The sequence below is a fragment of the Cataglyphis hispanica genome, chromosome 24 (assembly GCF_021464435.1).
Source record: "Cataglyphis hispanica isolate Lineage 1 chromosome 24, ULB_Chis1_1.0, whole genome shotgun sequence".
NCBI lineage: Eukaryota > Metazoa > Arthropoda > Insecta > Hymenoptera > Formicidae > Cataglyphis > Cataglyphis hispanica.
The window spans coordinates 840,761-862,867 of record NC_065977.1 but is presented as its reverse complement, the minus strand read 5'-3'; the positions used below and the strand labels follow the sequence as shown (position 1 = coordinate 862,867).

Genomic DNA, 22,107 nt, shown 5'->3' with positions numbered 1-22,107 from the left:
GCTGGAACCTCACAAGACCACGCGGTCAAGTAGCCTTCGTTACATAGATATTCGCGAAGCTGCAAAGTTTAAAAACTCGCTCTTTTTCTCCCTCGTTCGCCTTATATTTTCCCGGCAAAGCTTGCCTTTGCTCTTTCTGTCACTCACTCTCCTTTTTGCGGTTACTGCGCGGCAAGAAAAATATTCCGCAAAGTGGCGAGACTGACCGGCCCGCCCCGTATGCAGCCACCTTCGCGGGTCTCACGAGATATATCTGTCCTTCTCCCTCTTTTCCCTGTCTTTCTTGCTCGCCTATGTCGATTCGACAGTGGTGGATTATCATGCGAAGCGTCCAGAGGCTTCAGGGAAATCTTCAAGCAATCTTTAAAATTAAATTAAAAATTAAATATTGTATTTGCAAAAATTATGTTGAAAATACGATGATGTTTGAAAGTTTTCAAAGCAAGAAATAAAATCAATCCATAATCGAAAACATCCATAAATTTAATTTTTTATATTTCAGCTAAGTCAGAAATGATTTCATGTATAAATATAAGAATAAAAATTCATTGCTATTTCTCTCCGATATTCAAATATTGGATAATATATCAATTTCAATACCTGCTTCAAAGTTTTCTCTATTTTCAATTTTTGCTAATAATTTAGTGTCACTCCGCTCCTTACTTCAAAACGTAAAACTCCCAAAGCGCGAGAACTTTCTCTTTATATTTTTTACTTCTTTATTAAAGACAGTAGTGTGTATTCGATAAGTTTTAATATATTTAACTTTAGATTTTTACCGACGATAGAGAATGTCACGAAATAAGTTCGTACTCCGCGTTCTTCAATCCACTACTGTGAATCAGCCGGTTTCTTTCGCGCTCTCTGCCGTTTCGCTCTGTCGCGTTCAATCGGCCATCAACTTCTCTCTTTCTCGCTCTCCGGGCGAGACTGTGTCGACCAGTGAGACACACGGCGCGGCGAGTGGTCAAATCTTGACGTACCGACATCGCGCCACCTGCGCGCGCAGATTCCCCACTCTCTGACCTGCGAACCGGCGTACTCTCTTTGTTACACCAACGTTAAAAGACGTATGACATTCAAAAGTTGACGTATATCGCACGCGTGCGAATTGCCAAGTATGCATTGTTAAATACGTACGTCCCAGCTTAACCCAACTCATATGCACAATTATAAATCAGATACGTAGCATGAAATTTTTTTACAGTCGCGTAAAATGCGCATGCGCTCGCTTACATGTTGCATTAGGCGTTATATCGTGGAATTTTTGTCATGTTAATCAAATAGAAATTTTATTTGTTTACCTCTCGTAAACTTTAATATTTGACTTTCTAAAAGTATATATTTGTTTTTATAAAAATGTATATTATAAAAATTGATCTTGTACAGATGTATATGTATATTAGACTATATAATGTAAATAACAATATTCGCTGCTTAATTCTTTTTGTAATATTAAATAATAATTTGATTTATAAAAAGAATACCAAGATTAATCTTTTAAGAAAAAATAAAGAAATATCTGGAATAATTTTTATGAAAATTATTAAATGAACAATTAAATGAACATGAATTATTAAATAATATATTAAAAGACAATTATAATGTTATAAATGTGTTATGCACAGTTTAAAGCTAATTATTTATTACTGTGCAATATTTGATAATTTTATTTTGCAGTAAAATTTATAAAATTGTTTGGAAATTATAAATTTTGAAAGCTTACATTATTCATCATCTGTTTGAGAGGAGGTACTCCACATTAAAACATTAGATCCATTGGAGGCTAAAAAGCAATTCTTCTGTGGATGAACACTTATGGATACAGTAGCATACTTAGTTGGTTTAATTCCTGAGAGTTTTGCAATCACTTTCTGAGATACAAGATCCCAAATCCATAACTTTCCATCCGCCGAGCCCGAAAGAATTTTTGTATCTTGATAATCTACACTCGATTCCAGACAAAGATCTTTTCCAGTATGACCTCTGAATTCACCAAGTAGTTCTCCCGAATCTTTATCAATCAATCTAATTGAATCATCTGCACAACTGACAATTAAACATTGGCCATCTCTGGTAAAACTGGCACATGTAATTGCATCTAAAGAATTTATATTTTTATATTTTAATCAATAAATTATAAATATGCTTAACTATACCTTATCATTACTTACCTCCCATATAATCTGCACATAGTTCTCCTATACGTATATCGTAAGTACGTACTTTGCCATCATAAGAAGCAGACAAGATTTCGTGATCTGAAACTCTTATACTTGAAATAGAATCTTTGGCATCATTAAGTGACTGTACTGCTTCTTGCGCTTTGGAACGTGCATCCCAACATCTAACGCTGTTATCACGAGAACCAGAGATTATCATCGATGATTCTTCATTGAATCTGTGGATGTAACAAGAAATATCAAACTTAATTCAGGACTGTAAAAAGGATTAGTGTGAAATGAATATATTATAATTTGAATGAGAGACAAGATATCTACCTTACTGTTGTAACTGGACCTGCATGACCTCTGAAACGGCGTACAGGCGTACCAGTTGCTACATCCCAGAGAATTACAGATTTATCCAAACCACAGGACACGATTTGGCTGCTGTCACAGGATGAACAGGCATCCATAACCTCGTCACCATGTCCACCATACGTTTTTAATGTAACGGATTTGTACGGATTCCATAATTTTAATTTTCTGTCCGATCCGCACGTTACACAGTAAGAACCGTCAACTAAGCAAAAAAAACTACTATCAATATGTGAGACTTGTATATATGTGACACGTTATTAATAACCTCAATACATTATTAATAACCTCAACAGCAACTTCCTTACCACTAAATCGCACAGATCTGACAGCCCCTTGTTTGCAATCGATTTCTTTCAAGAATTTATAGGATTCATTATTCATCTTTTAAGGCTAACTTAAATACAATCATCAAATCAAATTGCGAATATTCGTGTACTGCGTCTTTCGTGACTTTTTTGTGAGTAAATCACAGATGATATATACATGGGATAAAACAAACTGAAGAAATTGCGAATTTATATATTCAGTGACTTACTTCTCGATATTAGGATGATATGATTTGGAAGAATGTTCAGATAATCCACGAAATTAAATTTTGAGAATCTCAAAAGACACATATTCTATCACTTAATACTTAAAAAAAAATGTGTATACATATAAGTAAAATTTATATTATTATGTCAAATAATAATATAAATTTTAGTTATATGTATGTTACTTCTTTATTATTTTTACATAAGTTTGTATAAACAAATAGTGAATTTTTATAAAATTAATAATAAAGAAATTATACATCTGTGCTTATATCAATGCTTGTCTTATGTCTTACAAGATATTGTGTACAAAATACATAAATATTATAAATATATATAATATTTATTACAAATATATTTTATTATCTCCTAATTCATATATGGACACTGAAAAGAATATAAAGAATGTAAAGAGATTATAAAAATATTTTTTTTTTATTTTACAAAATTATTTTTCAAATAACATCAATATTATTACATAAATTTATTATAAATAGAAGTGAGTATTTGATAGTTTTAAATACTTTATCAAATTTGTACAGAGGTAGAAATAATGAATAGTAAATGAACAATCACAATATTCTAAAAATTGTATCTAGCGCATTATCTTTCATCCGATATACACACAATATAAGAATACTTAATTATAAGAAATATTACTAAATATACATCAGCATACTCTTACCATAATTTGTTTTACAATATTGTTATAGGCTAATATAAATTATATACATATCATGTATGATATATGTATACAATTATTTATATGTATATAATTGATATATCTATAATTCCATTACAACTGCGCAATCATTATTCTTTAAATTTGCATAATTTATTAGTCTTTTCTCCTATTTTTTCCAATATTCTGTTTTTATATTAAAGAAAATCAATTCTTTTTGTATTAATAAAAATAAATTTTCTCTCCTTTGCAAATATTAATAATTTTAATAATAAATATTAATAATTTTAATATTATATTAGACAAAAAAGATTGTTATTATATGAAACAAATTTATATTTTTTAATTTATATAATTATATTTTCTTATTTTCTTTTATATATTTTATCTAATTTCACATAAATAATTAAACAAATAATTAAAGCTTATATATTTGATGAAACTATATCTCTCAAAATGGATCAATGGCAGTGACAATATTGTAAATCAAAGCAGATTTGTATAAAAAACTATTTCATTCATTATATTATGCAGATTTGTCTAAAATACATATTTTTCTCTCTCAAAAGATTACCAATTAAATTCATTCGACGGATCTAATTACAATTATTTTCCTATATTAAAGTTCTATGAGATTAACTTCCCTGGTTATTGTATTCAATGTGGATGATGATCCAACTGTTGTTGTGAATGAACGTACATGAGATCTGAAGCTAGAAGCAGGTTCCCAAGCTTCGTCTCGCACCACACCTTGATTTCTAGGATACATTAGCAATGGATCTTTACCTGTTTTCTTGCACAATCTTTCTTGTAATGTAATCAAGCGAGATCTCCAATATTCATAGCTTGCTTGTTTAAGTGCATTAATCCATTGCTCCACTTGAGACTCTGATCGACCGCTCAATACATGCCGTTTCTCATGTTCATCACGAAATGAAATGCTAAATGCAAATACTCCTTCGGATGAAGTATCTATGTTAATGCTGCAATTTTCTAGAATAATGACACCAGCAGGTTGTCTTCTATCAATTTGTCCCAAATCATTAATATTAAAGTAAAATAGTAGATTGTACCGCAGCTTGAACCATTTTTCTTTAAACACTGAAAATAAATATAAATTACGTGTTAAAAGTATATATAACCTTGCTATAATTATTTAAGTATGTATACATTTATTTTATCATTCACACAATAAATTGCATAAGAGTGTCAAAATTTATGATAAAATAATCATTATCCTCTAACTAATTCTATAAAATAATAAACTTTCTGATATGTGATGACTTTTTATATCGTTTTTCTTTGTTTTTATGCAAGAAACTGCATAAAAACAAAAGACTCCTGAAGTTTGGTCAAGTATTTTAGAAATAGTATAGTATTATATATTTAAAAATTTCTTTAAAATTTATCATTTAAAATTAATTTATGTCACAGTAAAATAATGTGGCAATTTTCTTTATAAACCGGAAATATAAATTAGAAGCATATAATTGTGCAAGAACACAATAATAAAATATATTCTTTTGTCAAAAGGTCAGGGTATACACAGTAGATTAATGGAAGGAATTTTTTATCTCTCTTGATATCGAATGACTGTCAGACAACAGGATAACAGATGACAGAGATTAAGTCGATCTGTTGTGCGTGTACTGCATAAAATTTATTAAATTATATTTACACTAAACTAACCTGACTTATGAGCCCGCTTATGATTTAGACGTCCTTCGAGATCAGCGGGCCCGAAACTCGCTTCTGCGAGTTCTTTGTCATTGAATCTCATGTTTCGCTAAACGATACGAGGGTGTTGTCAACGTGTGTCACACAGTAGCTATCGCACCATTATCACAATATATTCCATCTTCATAATCGTTTATATTGATTGAGATGTTAGGGCTTGCCTTCTATATTTTAATCGACTATACGCTTTCCTGAATCTTCGCGCTACAAAAATGCTTTCACTTACGTCAATGGTCATAATTCCATCTCTATGAATAATCTTCGATAAGTTGAATAATGTTCTTACAATAATAAAAAACAAATCGCGCAATTCGTACAGCGCGTCACACTTTTGAAATAACTCTTGCTAAATGTGATTCGCGTGACATTTTGTATTTGCGATGGACGATAAAAATAGATAAAAGCAATATTGAGCAAGTTTAAATTTCGATATAAAACAGACGCAATAAATAAAGATTTCCACATATAATAATAAAGAGAAAAAAAAACACAATAATTAGTATAAAAGCAAAGTTTTTCATTTACAAATCTTAAAAATAAGATTACAGTTTTTCGTATTTTCTATAGCATATTTAGAAGATTCTTATTGAAATTTTATTACTTTTGTACCGCCGGAAAATCATTATATATATATATATATATATATGTATATATGTATATATATGATATGTATATATATGATATGTATATATATGAATATGTATATATACATATAGAAATGCTTCGAAGCATTACATTAACCAATCAGAATAAAGAAATCTTTACTCTTTTTGTCCTGATTGGTCAATCAATTGCTTCGAAGCATTTCTAGCATCTTCCTGACGCAGTGAGTCTGATAGACTCACATACGTAAAGTAAGGTTATAAACCTGCAATATCACTCGCGCGTTCCTTTTATTCATTGAACAATTGACATTTTATCTGAGTGTAAAATACTCACATAACTGATTGACTCAGTATCACTTGAGTGCAAATGGAAAGCTAATGGAAAACTAATATGTATATATGAACATTATAACCTGTATTTTTTCGAGTAAACAATGTTTGTATATATCATCATTTTTCAGAAGACGTTGTTAAAAGCTGGTGTTAAAAAATATTGCTGGAGACATTAAAACTGAAAAAAATTAATTATTTTAAACACGTGTAAAGGTTTCTGTTTCCTTATTTATAATAATATCTCTCCTTATCTTTTAGTTGTAAAATATATCTCGTGTTAAATTATGGCGGAGGAAGAATCCGAGGAAAAGGAATATCGCTGGGAAACTGGTTATGAAAAGACATGGTATGTCCAGACTAAAAATTTTTTATGATTAATTTTAATATTCTTCTTTCTTTGATATATAAATGAAAACTTTATACTTTACATAACTGATGTATTTTTAATACAGGGAAGCGATTAAGGAGGATGACCATGGATTATTGGAAGCATCTGTCGCAGATATTATTCATAATGCTAAGAAAACGTCAATTGGAAAGAAAACAGGGTGCTCGATTAGGAATGATGAGACATCTTTATATCATCTTGGATGCCTCTGAATCAATGTCAAATCAAGATTTAAAGCCGACTCGATTCTTGTGTTCCCTAAAAGTATGACAAAAGGTTATCGATTATTTACTTATAATGTATACATATATGCTTTGTTATATAAATATTTGTCTCAAGCTTTTAGAAGACTTTATCGAAGAATTTTTTTATCAAAATCCTATTAGTCAATTAGGTGTGATTATAACTAGAAATAAAAGGGCTGAAAAGATTAGTGATTTGGCTGGCAATTCAAAAAAGCACATTAGGGTAATTGTCTTTATTTTCTTACCTTATTCCATACATTTTGTTTTAGATTTAATCTATATACATCTATGTATAATTTATTATTTATAGGAATTACAAGCTCTACAACAAACTGTAATAACTGGTGAACCTTCCTTGCAAAATTCTTTGGAATTAGCTACAAAATCATTGAAATTATTACCATCTCATGCTAGTAAAGAAATATTGATAATTATCGGAGCTCTTACTACTTGTGATCCAGGAGACATCAATGAAACAATACGAGTAGGATTTTATTGTTATAATAATATTTACTTTAAAGACTCTCTTAGCATGGAGATTGTTTTAGAATATGAAATTGGATGGTATTAGGTGTAGCGTAATAGGATTGGCAGCTGAATTATATATTTGTAAACGAATGGCAAACGTTACTGGTGGAGAACACGGTGTTGTGCTTGATGATAAGCATTACAAAGAGCAATTAAATGCGCATATAGATCCTCCACCTGCTGCAACACGATTAGATGCAGCGCTTGTGAAAATGGGCTTTCCTCATCATGCCTTACATTCTAATGCATCGGATACATCTATGACAGTATGTATGTGGTAAGTGCACAAATTAGAATAATATGCTCCTATTTTTTGCACATATACATGTGTTGTAAATGTTTTAATATAAGTTTTAATAGCATTGAAAATTTTACTCCCCATCATGTACACATGTATATTAGAGCTCTATGTTTTTCTTCTACTTTTCTTCTCTTTATTTTTTATTTTTTATTTTTTTTTTTTTTTTTATTACAGCCATGCAGAAAACTCTGATGAATCGGTAAAACTTATGAGTACTGGCTATCTTTGCCCTCAATGTTTTAGTAAGCATTGCGAGCTTCCCGTCGAGTGTAGAGCTTGCGGTCTTACTTTAGTATCTGCTCCACATTTAGCACGATCATATCATTACCTATTTCCTGTTGAAGCTTTTAAAGAAGTTGCATTTGAAGGCAACTATTTATTCTGCTTTGGATGCCAAAAAATTTTTACGCAAAAGGACAAAAAGGTATCATTTCTTCCTTCATTTCTTCATTTCATATATTACATTACAGAATTGTATAATTTTTATAATAACAAGATAATTTTATTAAAATTAAAAACTTGTGATGTGCATATAGAGGAATGAAGATTTATCATAAAAAGAGAAAAGGAACGATAATATATATATTAAACTTTAAAAATATATATTAAACTTTTAAATATATATTAAACTTTTAAAAAGATATCTGTAAATAATTGAAAAATAATTTTACAGTTTTGAATCATTTAAAGGAGAAATCAATTTATAATTAATATTTCAAATATTTCAAATATATAGAATAAAAATAATGTGTCATATATATTTTTATTTTTAGGTCTATATTTGTGAAAAATGTAATCAAACATTTTGTTTAGACTGTGAGATATTTATTCATGAAATCTTACACACATGTCCTGGTTGTGCAACAAATCCTGCAACGTACAATAAAACTATAGATAAATCTTAAAAAAGATTTGTATAAATTTTGTATAAGCATTGCAAAAGAGCAATAAAAATAATACTACAGAATAATCTTAATCAGTATTAATCGATTCAATTGTATTAGAACATGCTGGAACTTGAAAGATGGTCAATAAAAATGAAAACCTGGAAATACATTATTCCAATTTAAGTAAGTTTTCTTAAATTAAATAAATAAATAATAAAAAATAAAAAAATAGACAGTAATTAAGTTAGTTTGTACCAAATTAGAAAGAATCATTTTATAAATATTTACACGCGAGTGTTTTTATTGATATATAAAAAATTTATATATTAATATATAATTCTCATTGTTACCTCAAATTTTTTTTTCATTTACATTTTGAATATACATTTTCCGACATTACCCGAATTGTATCAAATTAATAAAATTATCGTTCTTTTTTAATCAATGTTTCTTTATTTGCACGGGCGAGAATAACGCGGTTCGCGAATGTGAACGGTTGCGTTGTGTGCTTCGAGATATTCCGCGATCGATCAGCGGCAATAGTATTGCCTGTTAGGCTAAAGCATTATTTTTTAATAACAATATAATTTTTCTTTATATACTTACTTATTTTATTATTATTTATATTGTATATGTGTGTTTGCTATATACATATAAAGAAAATTATAAATACTTATTCTTAAACGACGACGTTTCTGGTCATTTCTCATAGTTGCATGCCTCTAATGTTTTTCGCGATTACTGGCAAACATCTTAATCGCAATTTAACACAAATTTCTGACCATCAGATTATAGAATTTCATTTATTAACTACATATGTAAGGTACAAAATAGGAATGGGCAGGTAAAACATATAATTATAGTATTACATATACATATATATATATATATATATATATATATATATATATATATAAAGCAAACACCAAAACTTCTTGTTCTTAATCTTTATGACAAGTCTTTATTAAAATTAAGGTCAAAAAAGATATGTTGAAAAAAAATATTAATGTAGTTTGTTTTTTATGTATTAATATTACGACATTGATATTAAATACATTCGGAAGACATTTATATTGCGAATTAATACACGTTGTCTATGCACATTATGCATTTCGTATGCGTTGCATATCAATTGTTGTACAATGAAGACAAATATTAACTATAAAACTCTTCGCGAGTAAAATATTATAAATTCATCATGATGCATTTGCATTTAATGATTTATCTTTTTTTACCGCATCGGAATTTTCATCTTCGATGTTCTCGGTACCGACAGCAGACGGCGATTCAAGAATCTGCGAGAAAAATTAGATAAATAGTCGCCGCAATTTACAAGATAATTGTGTATTCTTACCTGATGAGGTAGATCGAGCAGACTGGATGGCAATCTACGACTAGGTAAAACGTCCGGCATGGGTGGAGGAATCGGCGGTTCCCCGTAAGCCTCGTGAAGCTCCTCTAATCTTGTGCAAAGAGCGGTGCTTCGTTTACTCGTAGCGTTCATCTTTTTCACAAGCCAATCAGCTTGCTCCTCTAAACGTTTTAATCGATCAGCTCGCATCGCCAAAACTTCCTCCGGAGTTCGAATTTTGGTTGAAGTAATCATAGATTCCTTCTGCGAACATGCCGCGCTTTCCTGTAGTTCTTCCTTAGACGTTGATGTAGAAGGCGCAGAACCGAGATCGGTTATAGGAAATTCTCTGACGGTATCCAAACTTGAAGAGGAATCTACGGAAATACTGTCAGAGTCTGCGATACTCTCTACTGATCTGGGAGATCGCTGTTCTCTGCCGTCTATCGGTTCTTCCTCTTGACTTGATGACATCGACGAGGACTCAGCAAAATTATCTATAAAATTGTTAGATTCCGCTGCAGCCGCACCAAACATTGGAGCAAAAAAGCGATTAGACGGACCCACGATCAAGGGGTTGCTGAACTGCACGCTCTTTATAGACGAAGATGACGATGATGCGGGAAGGGGCCCGATAGAAAAGACTGACATCGTGCTGGTTGTATTCGTGGTATTAGAAACGGTTGATGATGGAATATTTTCAAGTTTGATTATTTCATCATCGCGTGATTTTAACGAATTTTCGGTCGACGACGATTCAGACAATCCGTTATTATCTACTGCTGAAGGAAGGTCGACACTCGTGACCGTTCGTTTTAGAGCATGAGTCGTAGGTGATGAACATCGAGTTTCATTGGTCGGTCTCCAGGATTGTAAATTTCTGCTGCAGGAATCCATTTTCGAAATTGTCGAAATATGATTGTTTTTTGTATTGTCATCGGTTTCAATAATCAGATTCTCGCACGGATCTTCAAAGAATGAGCAAGACGTATTATCCTGTGAAAAATTCCTGTCTGATTCTTCGTCGTTGATTTTTATAAGATTCTGTATGACGTTAGTAAGAGCCTGGTCCAAAGGATTCAAAGATTCCTGCGTACTTTCCGCAATGGGCTATTTGAAATTAATTCAGCATCAATAATGTATCCTAGATATATATAATTATTTTTGCAATTTTGCTTACACTAGCTTCCTCTACATCAACAGTTTTTGTAGAGTCAATATGTGCGATTTCTGTCTCGTCCAATTCTGCTTCGGTTTCCGGAGTGGGTGTGCGTTGTTCCAAAATCGCCGATGAACCAGTCTTCGACTCTGATAATTCAGTATCCGTTGGTTGTTCGGATTCTGTGTCCGGTGTTGGCGCTCTAGGACTTTCCTATGTTGATAAAGACAATATTGTTAAATGGTTGTTTACGAAAATTTATACGATTAATTAAACAAATAAAAAATTTGCACACCTTTCGTGTCCGTCTGCGCGGACCGTGCCTGAATCTTCCTTCAATCGCCTCGTCCTCTTCGTCGGTATCGTCGCCTCTTTCATCGCTGAAGCCGCTTTCAGCACTACGTAGAGTAGTCAAAATAAAAGAATCCGAAATTATAGGATTTTTATACATAAAATAATAAAAAATACATGATTTTATAATAATCTATCAATATACAAAATAATAATTAATAAATCTACCGAAGAAATCTCGATATTAAAATAGAGTAATGATAGATATATACAATAAAATTATGTATATATCGTAATATAATAAATTATATTATAAAAAAACCTATTAAAAGAGTCGCGAGCGGCCAAAGCTTTCCGTGCAGCAAATTCGCGACGTAAGCTCCTCCATTCTATTTCGGTATTCGTATTCTTTTGCCTGGCCGATTCCCATTTTTCTCTGCAATATTCCAGTTCCTGTTTCAATTCTTGTAACATTTTCCTTTTTTCTTGCAGCTCATAACGTAGGATTTCCTCGTGTGTGTGCAACTGCTGATGCTGCACTTGCATTCGATCGACGATATTCCACGTTTTGGCCAGTTCGGCCGATACCATGGAGAGTCTCTTTTCCTAGATATCAAGAAAATGAGAATCGATGTTCGTCCTCTCGCTCGTATGTAAAATAATACAAATCACAACAAATCGCTTACCTGCTCGTTCAGCTTACTCTCTAAGTGAGTATTTAACTGCTTCATGCGATTCATTTCCTTCTCCAAATGTTTTTTTTCCAGGATCAATTCCTTCAGACGAATGTACGTTTTGCTCACGGATATCACTAATCTTGGTCCGGCCGGAGTATCCACAGATTTATAACAGCTGTTTGGATCCGAGCAGGATGCAACGGAAACGCTTGGAGAGGTCACTGCATGACAGCTAAGCAACTCCAATAAAACGCGCCATACCTAAGACATTTTTCAATTACTTTAACAAAGTCGATATTAAGCTCTCTAAAAAGACAGGTAACTATCTAAGTTTTAGTATCACTGTGATGTAGCATCCAAGTTAGCAATCAAAAATTAAAAAAAAAATGAAAATCATACAAATATATGATTAATATTATTTTTCTTATTATTACTTTAGGCAAATTATGAGCAATGTCTTCTTCTTGCAGATCATCTTCTTTTCTATCAACTTCGCCAACATTTTCTGCATTGTTCTCGTCATCCGTGTGTTTTTGAGACGCTTTACCACCTTCGACTTGCTCAATCAAATCCAAAAGAAGTTTAGGAAGAGCCGCTGCTTCGGTACTCTCTTCCCTGGCTATGTCACTTATAAGATCGTGATTCTCCTGCAATTTTAAAATCAAATATTATTTTTTATTACTTTCACTTTCGCATCTTTTTTCACGAAATTTAAAATTAATCTTTTTTTTTAATAAATATGAAAATAAAATATAAATTTTATTTACATTATATATAAAACATAAATTTTATTTTTTATTATAAACTATCAGAAATGCAAATGAAAAACATATTGTGTAGCAATACCTGTAACAATTGAGTCAATCGATCAAGATCCATGTCTGCGGAGGAAGCTCCGAGCAACATCTGCGTAAATAAGCCGTTAATAAGAGACATCTGATTCTGAAGATCTCTGCAATCCGCCTTGGTCAATCCCAATTGAGATTCCAAGTTCGTGATTTCCGTGTCTTGAACATCGACCTGTTGCATATAATATATTATAAAAAATCTCTAACATAAATAAGATATAGAATCGAACAAAATTTTGTTACCTTTTCTTCGGCTTTCTTGAGTTCCTCTTCCAAATTCTCGGATTTCTTTAAAGAATATTCCAGTTTCTGCTTCACGTCAGCCAGTTCCTTGATCGCGGAATCTTTTAGCTCGGTCAAAACTCTCAGTCTCTCGTTATAAAGACTCTTCAACACGTTTATGTTCTCCAGTTGTCGATCGCACTCGGCATCCGCGTCGTCGCGGTCTTTCAGAAAACTCCTGTCGCCGAGTCTAACCAACACTTGAGCCAAGTAATCTTTCAGCTCGTTGGTCCGACGTTCTCGCGCCATCAGAGACTCGCGTACCTTGCCGGTCACTTCCGTCAAACACCGAATACGATGTCGGTGACGCTCTGGATCGGTCTCCAAATGATAACGAAGGTCGTCCACCTTCTCGATTTGGCAGCGTATGTCATTCCTTAACTCGTCGGATACCTGTAAAGTAGATACATGTACATACTTATACTCCGATTTTGATAAAGCGAATAAAGTGAATATACTTTTACCTTTAATGTGCTCGTTAATCGTCGCGCTTCCGCGCGTCTCATCACTTTCTCACTTTCGTCCAAGCTCTTGTCATTCCTTTGTTGTTTCATCGTAGACTTTGCGAAATCACCAGTCGTGAGATCAAGATCGCCATGAACAGAACGTAAAAGAGTCAGCATGCTTAACGTCTCGGAATGCGCTTCCTTTTCGGCGTCCAATTCTTTTCTAAGTTTTTCCATCTCGGACGAGACCGCCGCAATAGCCCTATGTCTAGCTTCTCTCTTCAAGGTTAATTCTTTTTTAAATTCCTCTATGTTTGCGGAGGTACAATCTGTATTCGATGCATTCTCCGATATGTCATCTATCGAATCGAATACATCAATCGCATCTGTAACGTATAAATGTTCGATATAATTCTGTGATTTAAAATACAAATCATTTCTGTATTGCTATGTACTGATTAATTCGTTATTAATGATATAATAATGAATATAAATAATTATAATAAAATAAAATTTTAATGTAAAATAACATAGTTTTATATGACACTTGTATGAACAGTATCTCTGTATGTATAAATTACTTTCGACATCCTCTTTCGAAGCAATACTGTTCTCGTTATTTCTTTCAGTCTTGATAATTTCCTTCAGTCTTTGTATTTCCTGCAAAGCGTCTTCGAGAGCTTTAATCTGCTTCTTTTTGTCCGAGACCTCCTCGGACAATTGTGCCTGTAACTTAGACATTTTTTCATTTTCCGCATTTTTGATCTGCTCTTTCTCGAGCAGCAATTTTTGCAGATCCTTTTCCAAAATCGAGATTCTTGACTCGGCAGTGTTTTTTTCTGACTGAAAGATATCGATCTCTTTCAGCAATCTTTCGATTTCTCCTTTAGCGGTGTCCAAATGCTTCGTCAGTTCGTTATATTTTTGTTTATACTCGTGTAAATTATCTTCTACCATTACATAACGCGCTTTCAATTCCTAAATAAAAAAAATGTATAATTCTAATTACATCTTAATTAAAAAACAAAGATTATTAAGATTATCCCTTTTTAAAATCTCTCAAGAGTCTTTAAATATTATCATACCTCATAATCTAAGTTTAATTTTTCCATCAGCGTTTTCTGGTCCGTTAAATTGCACAGCAGTCTTTCGTTGGCATTCTGATATTCTAATCGATCGGTTTTTAATTTCTCAATTTCTTCTGACAATCTGATTATTTCTTCACTCGCCAAATTTCTCGTTGTCGAATTTTGCTCATCGTCTCTCAATCTTACGCGTCTTCTGTGCATTTTATCTATATTAGCGGAATCTGAGATTTCATCTATTCTAGGAACAATCATCTCGGAATCATCAGAATAAGCATTACAGTATTTATAAACATCAACCATTCCTTCTCTCGTCCTTTCTCTTTGATTATCACCACAATCTTCAGGTACTTCACTAACAGCATCGATGACGATATTACTCGTTTGTTGTTCCAAAGATTCGCGATGCGATTCCACGGATCCTGACCGATCTTTTGCATCTCGTATCTTCAGCAAATTCTCCAATCTCTCAATTCTAAAACGTAGTTTGCTATCTTCCCGCGAGCTTCTTTGTTTACATTGTTCAACGGAACTCGTCGCCAACAGTCTCTCCAATCTAACGACGCGTTGCTCCAATCTTCGCGTTTCTTCCCTCTCAACGGCTTCTTCGGTGTTCGATAGTCTCGTTTGAAGAATGTCATCGCGTATCTCCGAAGGATTTGACGCAATTTTTTGATCCTGCTTATCCTTTGACAGCTCTAAATATAATGTCTCCATACGTGACAGCGTCGCGTTATGCGCGCTGGCTAATTGATGATTGGCCATGGCAAGTTGCGAGATAATTCGTGAAAATTCCATGACTTCGTTATTTTGTTGATACATCGGAAAATTGTGAGTATCCGCTGGCTGCCAACCTGTCATTTGCGTAGCGCACGTTAACTGCAAATAAATGAAATAGCAGAGTCTAAATTTTTAAGCGCTCAAAAATATGTAAATCAATTGTCGCAAAAATATAGCTTTTTTAAAAAAAAAAACTTAACACAGTCAAAATATTTTTTAAATCTTTCTCAAATTATTTAGGTATGGATGTATATCTATGTGTATGGGTGCGTGTTAGTATTTATGTAAAATAAACAACAATATTGATGACGATGATTTTGTAAATTTAACTATGACAAAGATCGCACAAACGATGAATCATCTGACTTTGAACAAAGAAGATGTAGAATGTAAAAAAAAAATTCTTTCTTCTTTTTCCTCATAATTTTGATAAACAAATTTTAATATGCGCCATTGAAAATTATTTTGTGCTAGCTTACAATTTTTCGTAGAGATAGATTCTTCCGATGTTGTCCATGTATAAAGTAACCCACTCTCGACGACTCGCAATAACATACTGGCATAGAACCACTATGTTGCGCGAAATCGTGGATCGAGACCAAGCGCGTGATCGCGATCGATGATTGTGGAAACGGCTTTTCGTGATCGTGAGTCAGCGGGTTCTCCCGAAATCACGGATTGGAGAGAAGCCAGCTTTTCGTGGCAGAAGCGGTTTCCGCGAGACAAAACTGCGCGCTTTTATCCGGAAACAATCCGATTGCACGATTACGATCGAGGCGAATATTGATAGCGCTGACTCGATAAACGCGAAAAAAAAACGTGCTTGTCGACTTTGTCATTCGATGGAAATAGCGCGAGACATTCATCTCAGAGCTCGATGCAGGCGAAAACAAAGAAAAAAGCAAGAATAGAAGAAACGACAGCTCTTTCACCGAAGCCTCGCGTTTAGGTGGTAACATATTAGATAGACTGGGTTTCGTTGGCTTTTGATTCCAGAATTCATTTGTCTTCAAGGTTGCATAGAGACCTGGGACCTTGCGCGCCAAAGTTTTGCAAATAAAAATTCGCTATAAAAAGCCCTGTCTTTCTCTTTGACAAGAATAATATACCTGTGATCGTGGCTGATCCTCGGTTTTATAAACGTTCGCTTCGACATATGTTCTTTGTTCCTGGTCTTTCGTAGAGCAAGCGTCTTCTGAATACAAACACTCTCCCGTTTTCTGTTCGCTCGTAGAAATCGAATGTATGCCGTTACTACTATTTGATGCTCCCATTATCGAATTCTTCCGATTGTCAGAATAATAAATGTGCAGCTTTGATTTTTTTTTCTTTCCTGCAAATAATTTTCTTGATATATAATTTCATACAATATATATATATATATATATATATATATATATATATATATATATATATATATTTTGCCAAAATTATAACAGTCCAATAGAAATATTCATGCTATTTCTTTAGCGTGTATCATATAATACAAAATACAAAATATATGTATATCTTAAAATTATATTTTTTTAAATTGTAGCCTGAACTTATAATTTATTATGACAATATTTTTATTCTATTTGAGTTTTCTTATATCTATTTAAATTAAATATCAAATTAAATATCAGATATATGTGTACAGGATTGCTACAAGAAAAAAATTTGGATTGTGTAAGGTTTTATTTTTAGAAACTAGTTTGATCTAAATTGTATCTCTTTCTCTCTCTTCAAGTAGCATTAAAAACTAATTAAAAATAGAAAGAGACACTTAATTTAGTTCTTTCAATTATAACGCGAGAAGAACGAATATTCGATTATTTGATCGAACGATCATTCGATAGAATTAATATAATATAGCGTACAATAAATGCATCCAAAAAGATTTGCATAAATAAGACCTTAATATATATTGAGTAACGAGATCCATGCGCGTTATTATATTTAATAGTAAAAACACGGTACTTTATTCTACTTAAAAAAGGATGATAACATCACGGAGGCAAGTATCGGAAATATTAAACAATTAAAAATCCCCAAGTTTTAAAGTCGCTCACCAATGGTCAATCGGAAAATCGTGAAATTCGTGGCTTCGGCTTCGAGGGTCAACGACGACTCTTGTCTACCGTCATTGCTAGCGGGCAGCGACTCGCATCTCTAAAAATATCATTTCGAAAGACCGCCTGCGCAAAGTCGACGATACATCTTTGCTTCGTGCTCCTGCGCAGACGCGCGTGCAAACATAAGCGCGTGTTTCACGTCTTGGGAAGTCGAGCTTCCTCGATTGCGAGAAAACAGATCCGACGTTCAAGAGAGTTTTCCCGATGAAAGAAGATTAAATTGATCGATTCAATTTTTACAAAGAGCAAAGGTTGTATGCAACATGCATACACGGATTCGATCTTTTCGTTAAATCTTTAATCGAATTAAAAAAAAAAAAAACATTTTGACAAATACATCTCTTTACTGTTTCTGTCACTAAAATTGCTTCTTGAAATATATGATGTCATTTTGTTTAGATGTAGATATTTAAATAGCTACGAAGCTCACTTTTGTTTCTCAAGGATAAGATGATATACGTAATTTAATTGTAATCGATTTTATTATAAGTTCTCTGTTGATACAATCAGTTAACAGAAACATCTATTTTAAGATGCCTTCAAATCTTCATACGGTACTCCGAGAAGCACTCGGGAAAACGTTCCAACAATAGTACCGCACGTATTCTATATTTAGGTAGTTTTTCGAACTGTTCGTCATCGCCATCGCTGTATACGTTCAAAAAGAAAAGTTAAAAAATGTATTCTTTCATGTTTTTTATTCATAATATTGTATGTTCAAAAAATCGCGTTGTGTTAAGCACTGATTGTTGAAAAAAAAAATAATGGCTAATTCTAATTTGTTTTGTTTGAATTTTAATTTTGACAAAAAAAAAATTCAAAATGTCAAAATATATTTTAGAATAAGCAATTGTACATAAGAAAATACTCTATATTTGTATAAAACAATTAAAATAAAAGTAAGAATTATAGAAAATATCGAATATTACTTTACTGATGGTAGATCAATTTGGTAGTTGATTATTCTATCGTAGATAAAGTAGTACTCGATAATATTCATCGGCACGAACTTTCTGAATGACAGATAAAAAATAATGCCGGAGTACATATCTTTCTCACAATTTATCAAAATTTTTATATACATTTGGTACTTTATCGACAAATTGTAAAAAGGTTCCGCGAAAAATAACAATAATATAAATCTAGTATCACCTGTCAAGTAACAACTATCAAGTAATACCTGTCAATTTATTGTATACGCATCGTCGAAAATATCGGTGCGACATCGCTCTTTTTATGTCACATATATATATATATATATATATATATATATATATATATATATATATATTTCGAATAATTGACAAAAATCCAATTATATATCAATACCAATTATCTCTACATGTATAAATTACTTTCGACATCCTCTTTCGAAGCAATACTGTTCGTTATTTTTTTCAGTCTTGACAATTTCCTTCAGTCTTTGTATCTCCTGCAAAGCGTCTTCGAGAGCTTTAATTTGCTTCTTTTTGTCTGAGAACTCCTCGGACAATTGTGCCTGTAACTTAGACATTTTTTCATTTTCCGCATTTTTGATCTGCTCTTTCTCGAGCAACAATTTTTGCAGATCCTTTTCCAAAATCGAGATTCTTGACTCGGCAGTGTTTTTTTCTGACTGAAAGATATCGATCTCTTTCAGCAATCTTTCGATTTCTCCTTTAGCGGTGTCCAAATGCTTCGTCAGTTCGTTATATTTTTGTTTATACTCGTGTAAATTATCTTCTACCATTACATAACGCGCTTTCAATTCCTAAATAAAAAAAAATGTATAATTCTAATTACATCTTAATTAAAAAACAAAGATTATTAAGATTATCCCTTTTTAAAATCTCTCAAGAGTCTTTAAATATTATCATACCTCATAATCTAAGTTTAATTTTTCCATCAGCGTTTTCTGGTCCGTTAAATTGCACAGCAGTCTTTCGTTGGCATTCTGATATTCTAATCGATCGGTTTTTAATTTCTCAATTTCTTCTGACAATCTGATTATTTCTTCACTCGCCAAATTTCTCGTTGTCGAATTTTGCTCATCGTCTCTCAATCTTACGCGTCTTCTGTGCATTTTATCTATATTAGCGGAATCTGAGATTTCATCTATTCTAGGAACAATCATCTCGGAATCATCAGAATAAGCATTACAGTATTTATAAACATCAACCATTCCTTCTCTCGTCCTTTCTCTTTGATTATCACCACAATCTTCAGGTACTTCACTAACAGCATCGATGACGATATTACTCGTTTGTTGTTCCAAAGATTCGCGATGCGATTCCACGGATCCTGACCGATCTTTTGCATCTCGTATCTTCAGCAAATTCTCCAATCTCTCAATTCTAAAACGTAGTTTGCTATCTTCCCGCGAGCTTCTTTGTTTACATTGTTCAACGGAACTCGTCGCCAACAGTCTCTCCAATCTAACGACGCGTTGCTCCAATCTTCGCGTTTCTTCCCTCTCAACGGCTTCTTCGGTGTTCGATAGTCTCGTTTGAAGAATGTCATCGCGTATCTCCGAAGGATTTGACGCAATTTTTTGATCCTGCTTATCCTTTGACAGCTCTAAATATAATGTCTCCATACGTGACAGCGTCGCGTTATGCGCGCTGGCTAATTGATGATTGGCCATGGCAAGTTGCGAGATAATTCGTGAAAAATCCATGACTTCGTTATTTTGTTGATACATCGGAAAATTGTGAGTATCCGCTGGCTGCCAACCTGTCATTTGCGTAGCGCACGTTAACTGCAAATAAATGAAATAGCAGAGTCTAAATTTTTAAGCGCTCAAAAATATGTAAATCAATTGTCGCAAAAATATAGCTTTTTTAAAAAAAAAAACTTAACACAGTCAAAATATTTTTTTAAATCTTTCTCAAATTATTTAGGTATGGATGTATATCTATGTGTATGGGTGCGTGTTAGTATTTATGTAAAATAAACAACAATATTGATGACGATGATTTTGTAAATTTAACTATGACAAAGGTCGCACGAACGACGAATCATCTTATTTTGAACAAAGAAGATGTAGAATGTAAAAAAAAAAATTCTTTCTTCTTTTTCCTCATAATTTTGCTAAACAAATTTTAATATGCCATTGAAAATTATTTTGTGCAAGCTTACAATTTCTAGTAGAAATAGATTCTTCCGATGTCCAAGTATAAAGTAATTCGCTCTCGACGACTCGCAATAGCATAGAACCACTACGTTGCGCGAAATCGTGGATCGAGATCAAGCGCGTGATCGCGATCGATGATTGTGGAAATGGCTTTACGTGATCGTGAGTTAGCGGGTCCTTCCGAAATCACGGATTGGAGAGAAGCCAGCTTTTCGTGGCAGAAGTGGCTTCCGCGAGACAAAATTGCGCGCTTTTATCCGGAAACAATCAATTGACGTTCGATTGCACGAGAACGATCGAGGCGAACATTATAGCGCTGACTGGATAAACACAAAAAAAAAACATACTCGTCGACTTTGTCATTCGATGGAAACAACGTTCATCTCAGAACTCGATACAGGCGAAAACAAAGAAAAAAACAAGAATAGAAGAAACGACAGCTTTTTCACCGAAGCCTCGCGTTTAGGTGGTAACATATTGGATAGACTGGGTTTTGTTGACTTTTGATTCTAGAATTCGCTTGTCTTCAAGGTCGCATAGGGACCTGAGACCCTGCGCGCCAAAGTTTTGCAAATAAAAATTCGCTATAAAAAGCCCTGTCTTTCTCTCTGACAAGAACAATATACCTGTGGCTGATCCTCGGTTTTATAAACGTTAAAGTTGATTATTCTACCGTAGATAAAGTAGTACTCGATAATATTCATCGGTACGAACTTTCTGGATGACAGATAAAAGATGATGCTGGAGTACATATCTTTCTCACAATTTATCAAAACTTTTATATACATTTGGTACTTTATCGGCAAATTGTAAAAAGGTTCCGCGAAAAATAACAATAATATAAAGCTAGTATCACCTATCAAGTAACAACTGTCAAATAACAGCTGTCAATTTATTGTATACGCATCGTCGAAAATATCGGTGCGACATCGCTCTTTTTATGTCACATATATATATTTCGAATAATTGACAAAAATCCAATTTATTATTGTGTTTATATTATATTATATATATATATATATATATATATATATATATATATATATATATATTATATAAACGCTAAATATTTATAATAACATTGCAATGTGTATAAATAATTTTGTACCCGTATAAAAAAACCTTCTCTCTCTCACTCTCTTTCTTTTAATATTACATATTTCTAATATATAGATATGTG

General features: G+C 32.8%; 4 protein-coding genes across 12 annotated transcripts; 1 reads left to right on the top strand and 3 right to left on the bottom strand.

Moving 5' to 3' along the window:
* Positions 1-3,159, bottom strand: LOC126858270 (WD repeat domain-containing protein 83). Of its 6 annotated transcripts, XM_050608471.1 has the most exons (7): positions 2,849-3,159; positions 2,502-2,745; positions 2,175-2,401; positions 1,727-2,101; positions 1,141-1,522; positions 601-1,026; positions 1-361 (listed from the first exon to the last, which is right to left on the bottom strand). In XM_050608471.1, the coding sequence occupies exons 1-4, from the start codon at positions 2,922-2,924 to the stop codon at positions 1,728-1,730; spliced, it is 921 nt and encodes a 306-aa protein (XP_050464428.1). In that variant the 5' UTR covers positions 2,925-3,159; the 3' UTR covers positions 1-361; positions 601-1,026; positions 1,141-1,522; position 1,727. The 6 variants fall into 6 exon arrangements, with proteins under 6 accessions (XP_050464428.1, XP_050464426.1, XP_050464427.1 ...); XM_050608469.1 differs by lacking the exon at positions 1,141-1,522; XM_050608470.1 differs by lacking the exon at positions 1,141-1,522 and having other exon boundaries at positions 780-1,026.
* A 287-nt stretch (positions 3,160-3,446) lies between these two features.
* Positions 3,447-5,928, bottom strand: LOC126858275 (pleckstrin homology domain-containing family J member 1-like). The gene is made up of 2 exons (XM_050608479.1): positions 5,448-5,928; positions 3,447-4,859 (listed from the first exon to the last, which is right to left on the bottom strand). The coding sequence occupies exons 1-2, from the start codon at positions 5,536-5,538 to the stop codon at positions 4,378-4,380; spliced, it is 573 nt and encodes a 190-aa protein (XP_050464436.1). The 5' UTR covers positions 5,539-5,928; the 3' UTR covers positions 3,447-4,377.
* Positions 5,929-6,310: 382 nt separating this feature from the next.
* LOC126858265 (general transcription factor IIH subunit 2) lies at positions 6,311-8,871 on the top strand. Its single transcript, XM_050608464.1, is given in 9 exon segments — positions 6,311-6,493; positions 6,692-6,779; positions 6,886-6,957; positions 6,959-7,085; positions 7,161-7,289; positions 7,377-7,550; positions 7,615-7,871; positions 8,070-8,319; positions 8,669-8,871. Coding segments are annotated over 8 exon segments (1,203 nt in total). The 5' UTR covers positions 6,311-6,493; positions 6,692-6,717; the 3' UTR covers positions 8,801-8,871.
* Positions 8,872-9,791: 920 nt separating this feature from the next.
* On the bottom strand, positions 9,792-21,259 carry LOC126858241 (interaptin). 4 transcript variants are annotated; one of them, XM_050608406.1, is made up of 14 exons: positions 17,753-17,860; positions 16,811-17,034; positions 14,922-15,800; positions 14,418-14,814; positions 13,855-14,222; positions 13,352-13,783; positions 13,107-13,280; positions 12,695-12,907; positions 12,270-12,521; positions 11,906-12,189; positions 11,588-11,690; positions 11,314-11,505; positions 10,137-11,243; positions 9,792-10,077 (listed from the first exon to the last, which is right to left on the bottom strand). In XM_050608406.1, the coding sequence occupies exons 2-14, from the start codon at positions 16,973-16,975 to the stop codon at positions 9,979-9,981; spliced, it is 4,665 nt and encodes a 1,554-aa protein (XP_050464363.1). In that variant the 5' UTR covers positions 16,976-17,034; positions 17,753-17,860; the 3' UTR covers positions 9,792-9,978. The 4 variants fall into 4 exon arrangements, with proteins under 4 accessions (XP_050464363.1, XP_050464365.1, XP_050464366.1 ...); XM_050608408.1 differs by lacking the exons at positions 14,922-15,800; positions 16,811-17,034; positions 17,753-17,860 and adding exons at positions 19,674-20,552; positions 20,933-21,259; XM_050608409.1 differs by lacking the exons at positions 16,811-17,034; positions 17,753-17,860 and adding an exon at positions 20,933-21,259.
* Positions 21,260-22,107: the final 848 nt, after the last annotated feature.

Excerpts from the sequence above, each read along its gene's own strand:
- LOC126858270 (XM_050608471.1), bottom strand. The coding sequence starts at position 2,924 with ATGAATAATGAATCCTATAAATTCTTGAAAGAAATCGATTGCAAACAA. Across the intron at positions 2,746-2,848 it reads CAGATCTGTGCGATTTAGTG|TTGACGGTTCTTACTGTGTA; the intron begins GTAAGGAAGTTG and ends TTTTTTGCTTAG. Across the intron at positions 2,102-2,174 it reads ATGTGCAGATTATATGGGAG|ATGCAATTACATGTGCCAGT; the intron begins GTAAGTAATGAT and ends TAAATTCTTTAG.
- LOC126858241 (XM_050608406.1), bottom strand. The coding sequence starts at position 16,975 with ATGGGAGCATCAAATAGTAGTAACGGCATACATTCGATTTCTACGAGC. Across the intron at positions 13,784-13,854 it reads GATTAACGAGCACATTAAAG|GTATCCGACGAGTTAAGGAA; the intron begins GTAAAAGTATAT and ends TCTACTTTACAG. Across the intron at positions 12,908-13,106 it reads GATTGACTCAATTGTTACAG|GAGAATCACGATCTTATAAG; the intron begins GTATTGCTACAC and ends TTAAAATTGCAG.
- LOC126858275 (XM_050608479.1), bottom strand. The coding sequence starts at position 5,538 with ATGAGATTCAATGACAAAGAACTCGCAGAAGCGAGTTTCGGGCCCGCT. Across the intron at positions 4,860-5,447 it reads TAAGCGGGCTCATAAGTCAG|TGTTTAAAGAAAAATGGTTC; the intron begins GTTAGTTTAGTG and ends ATTTATTTTCAG.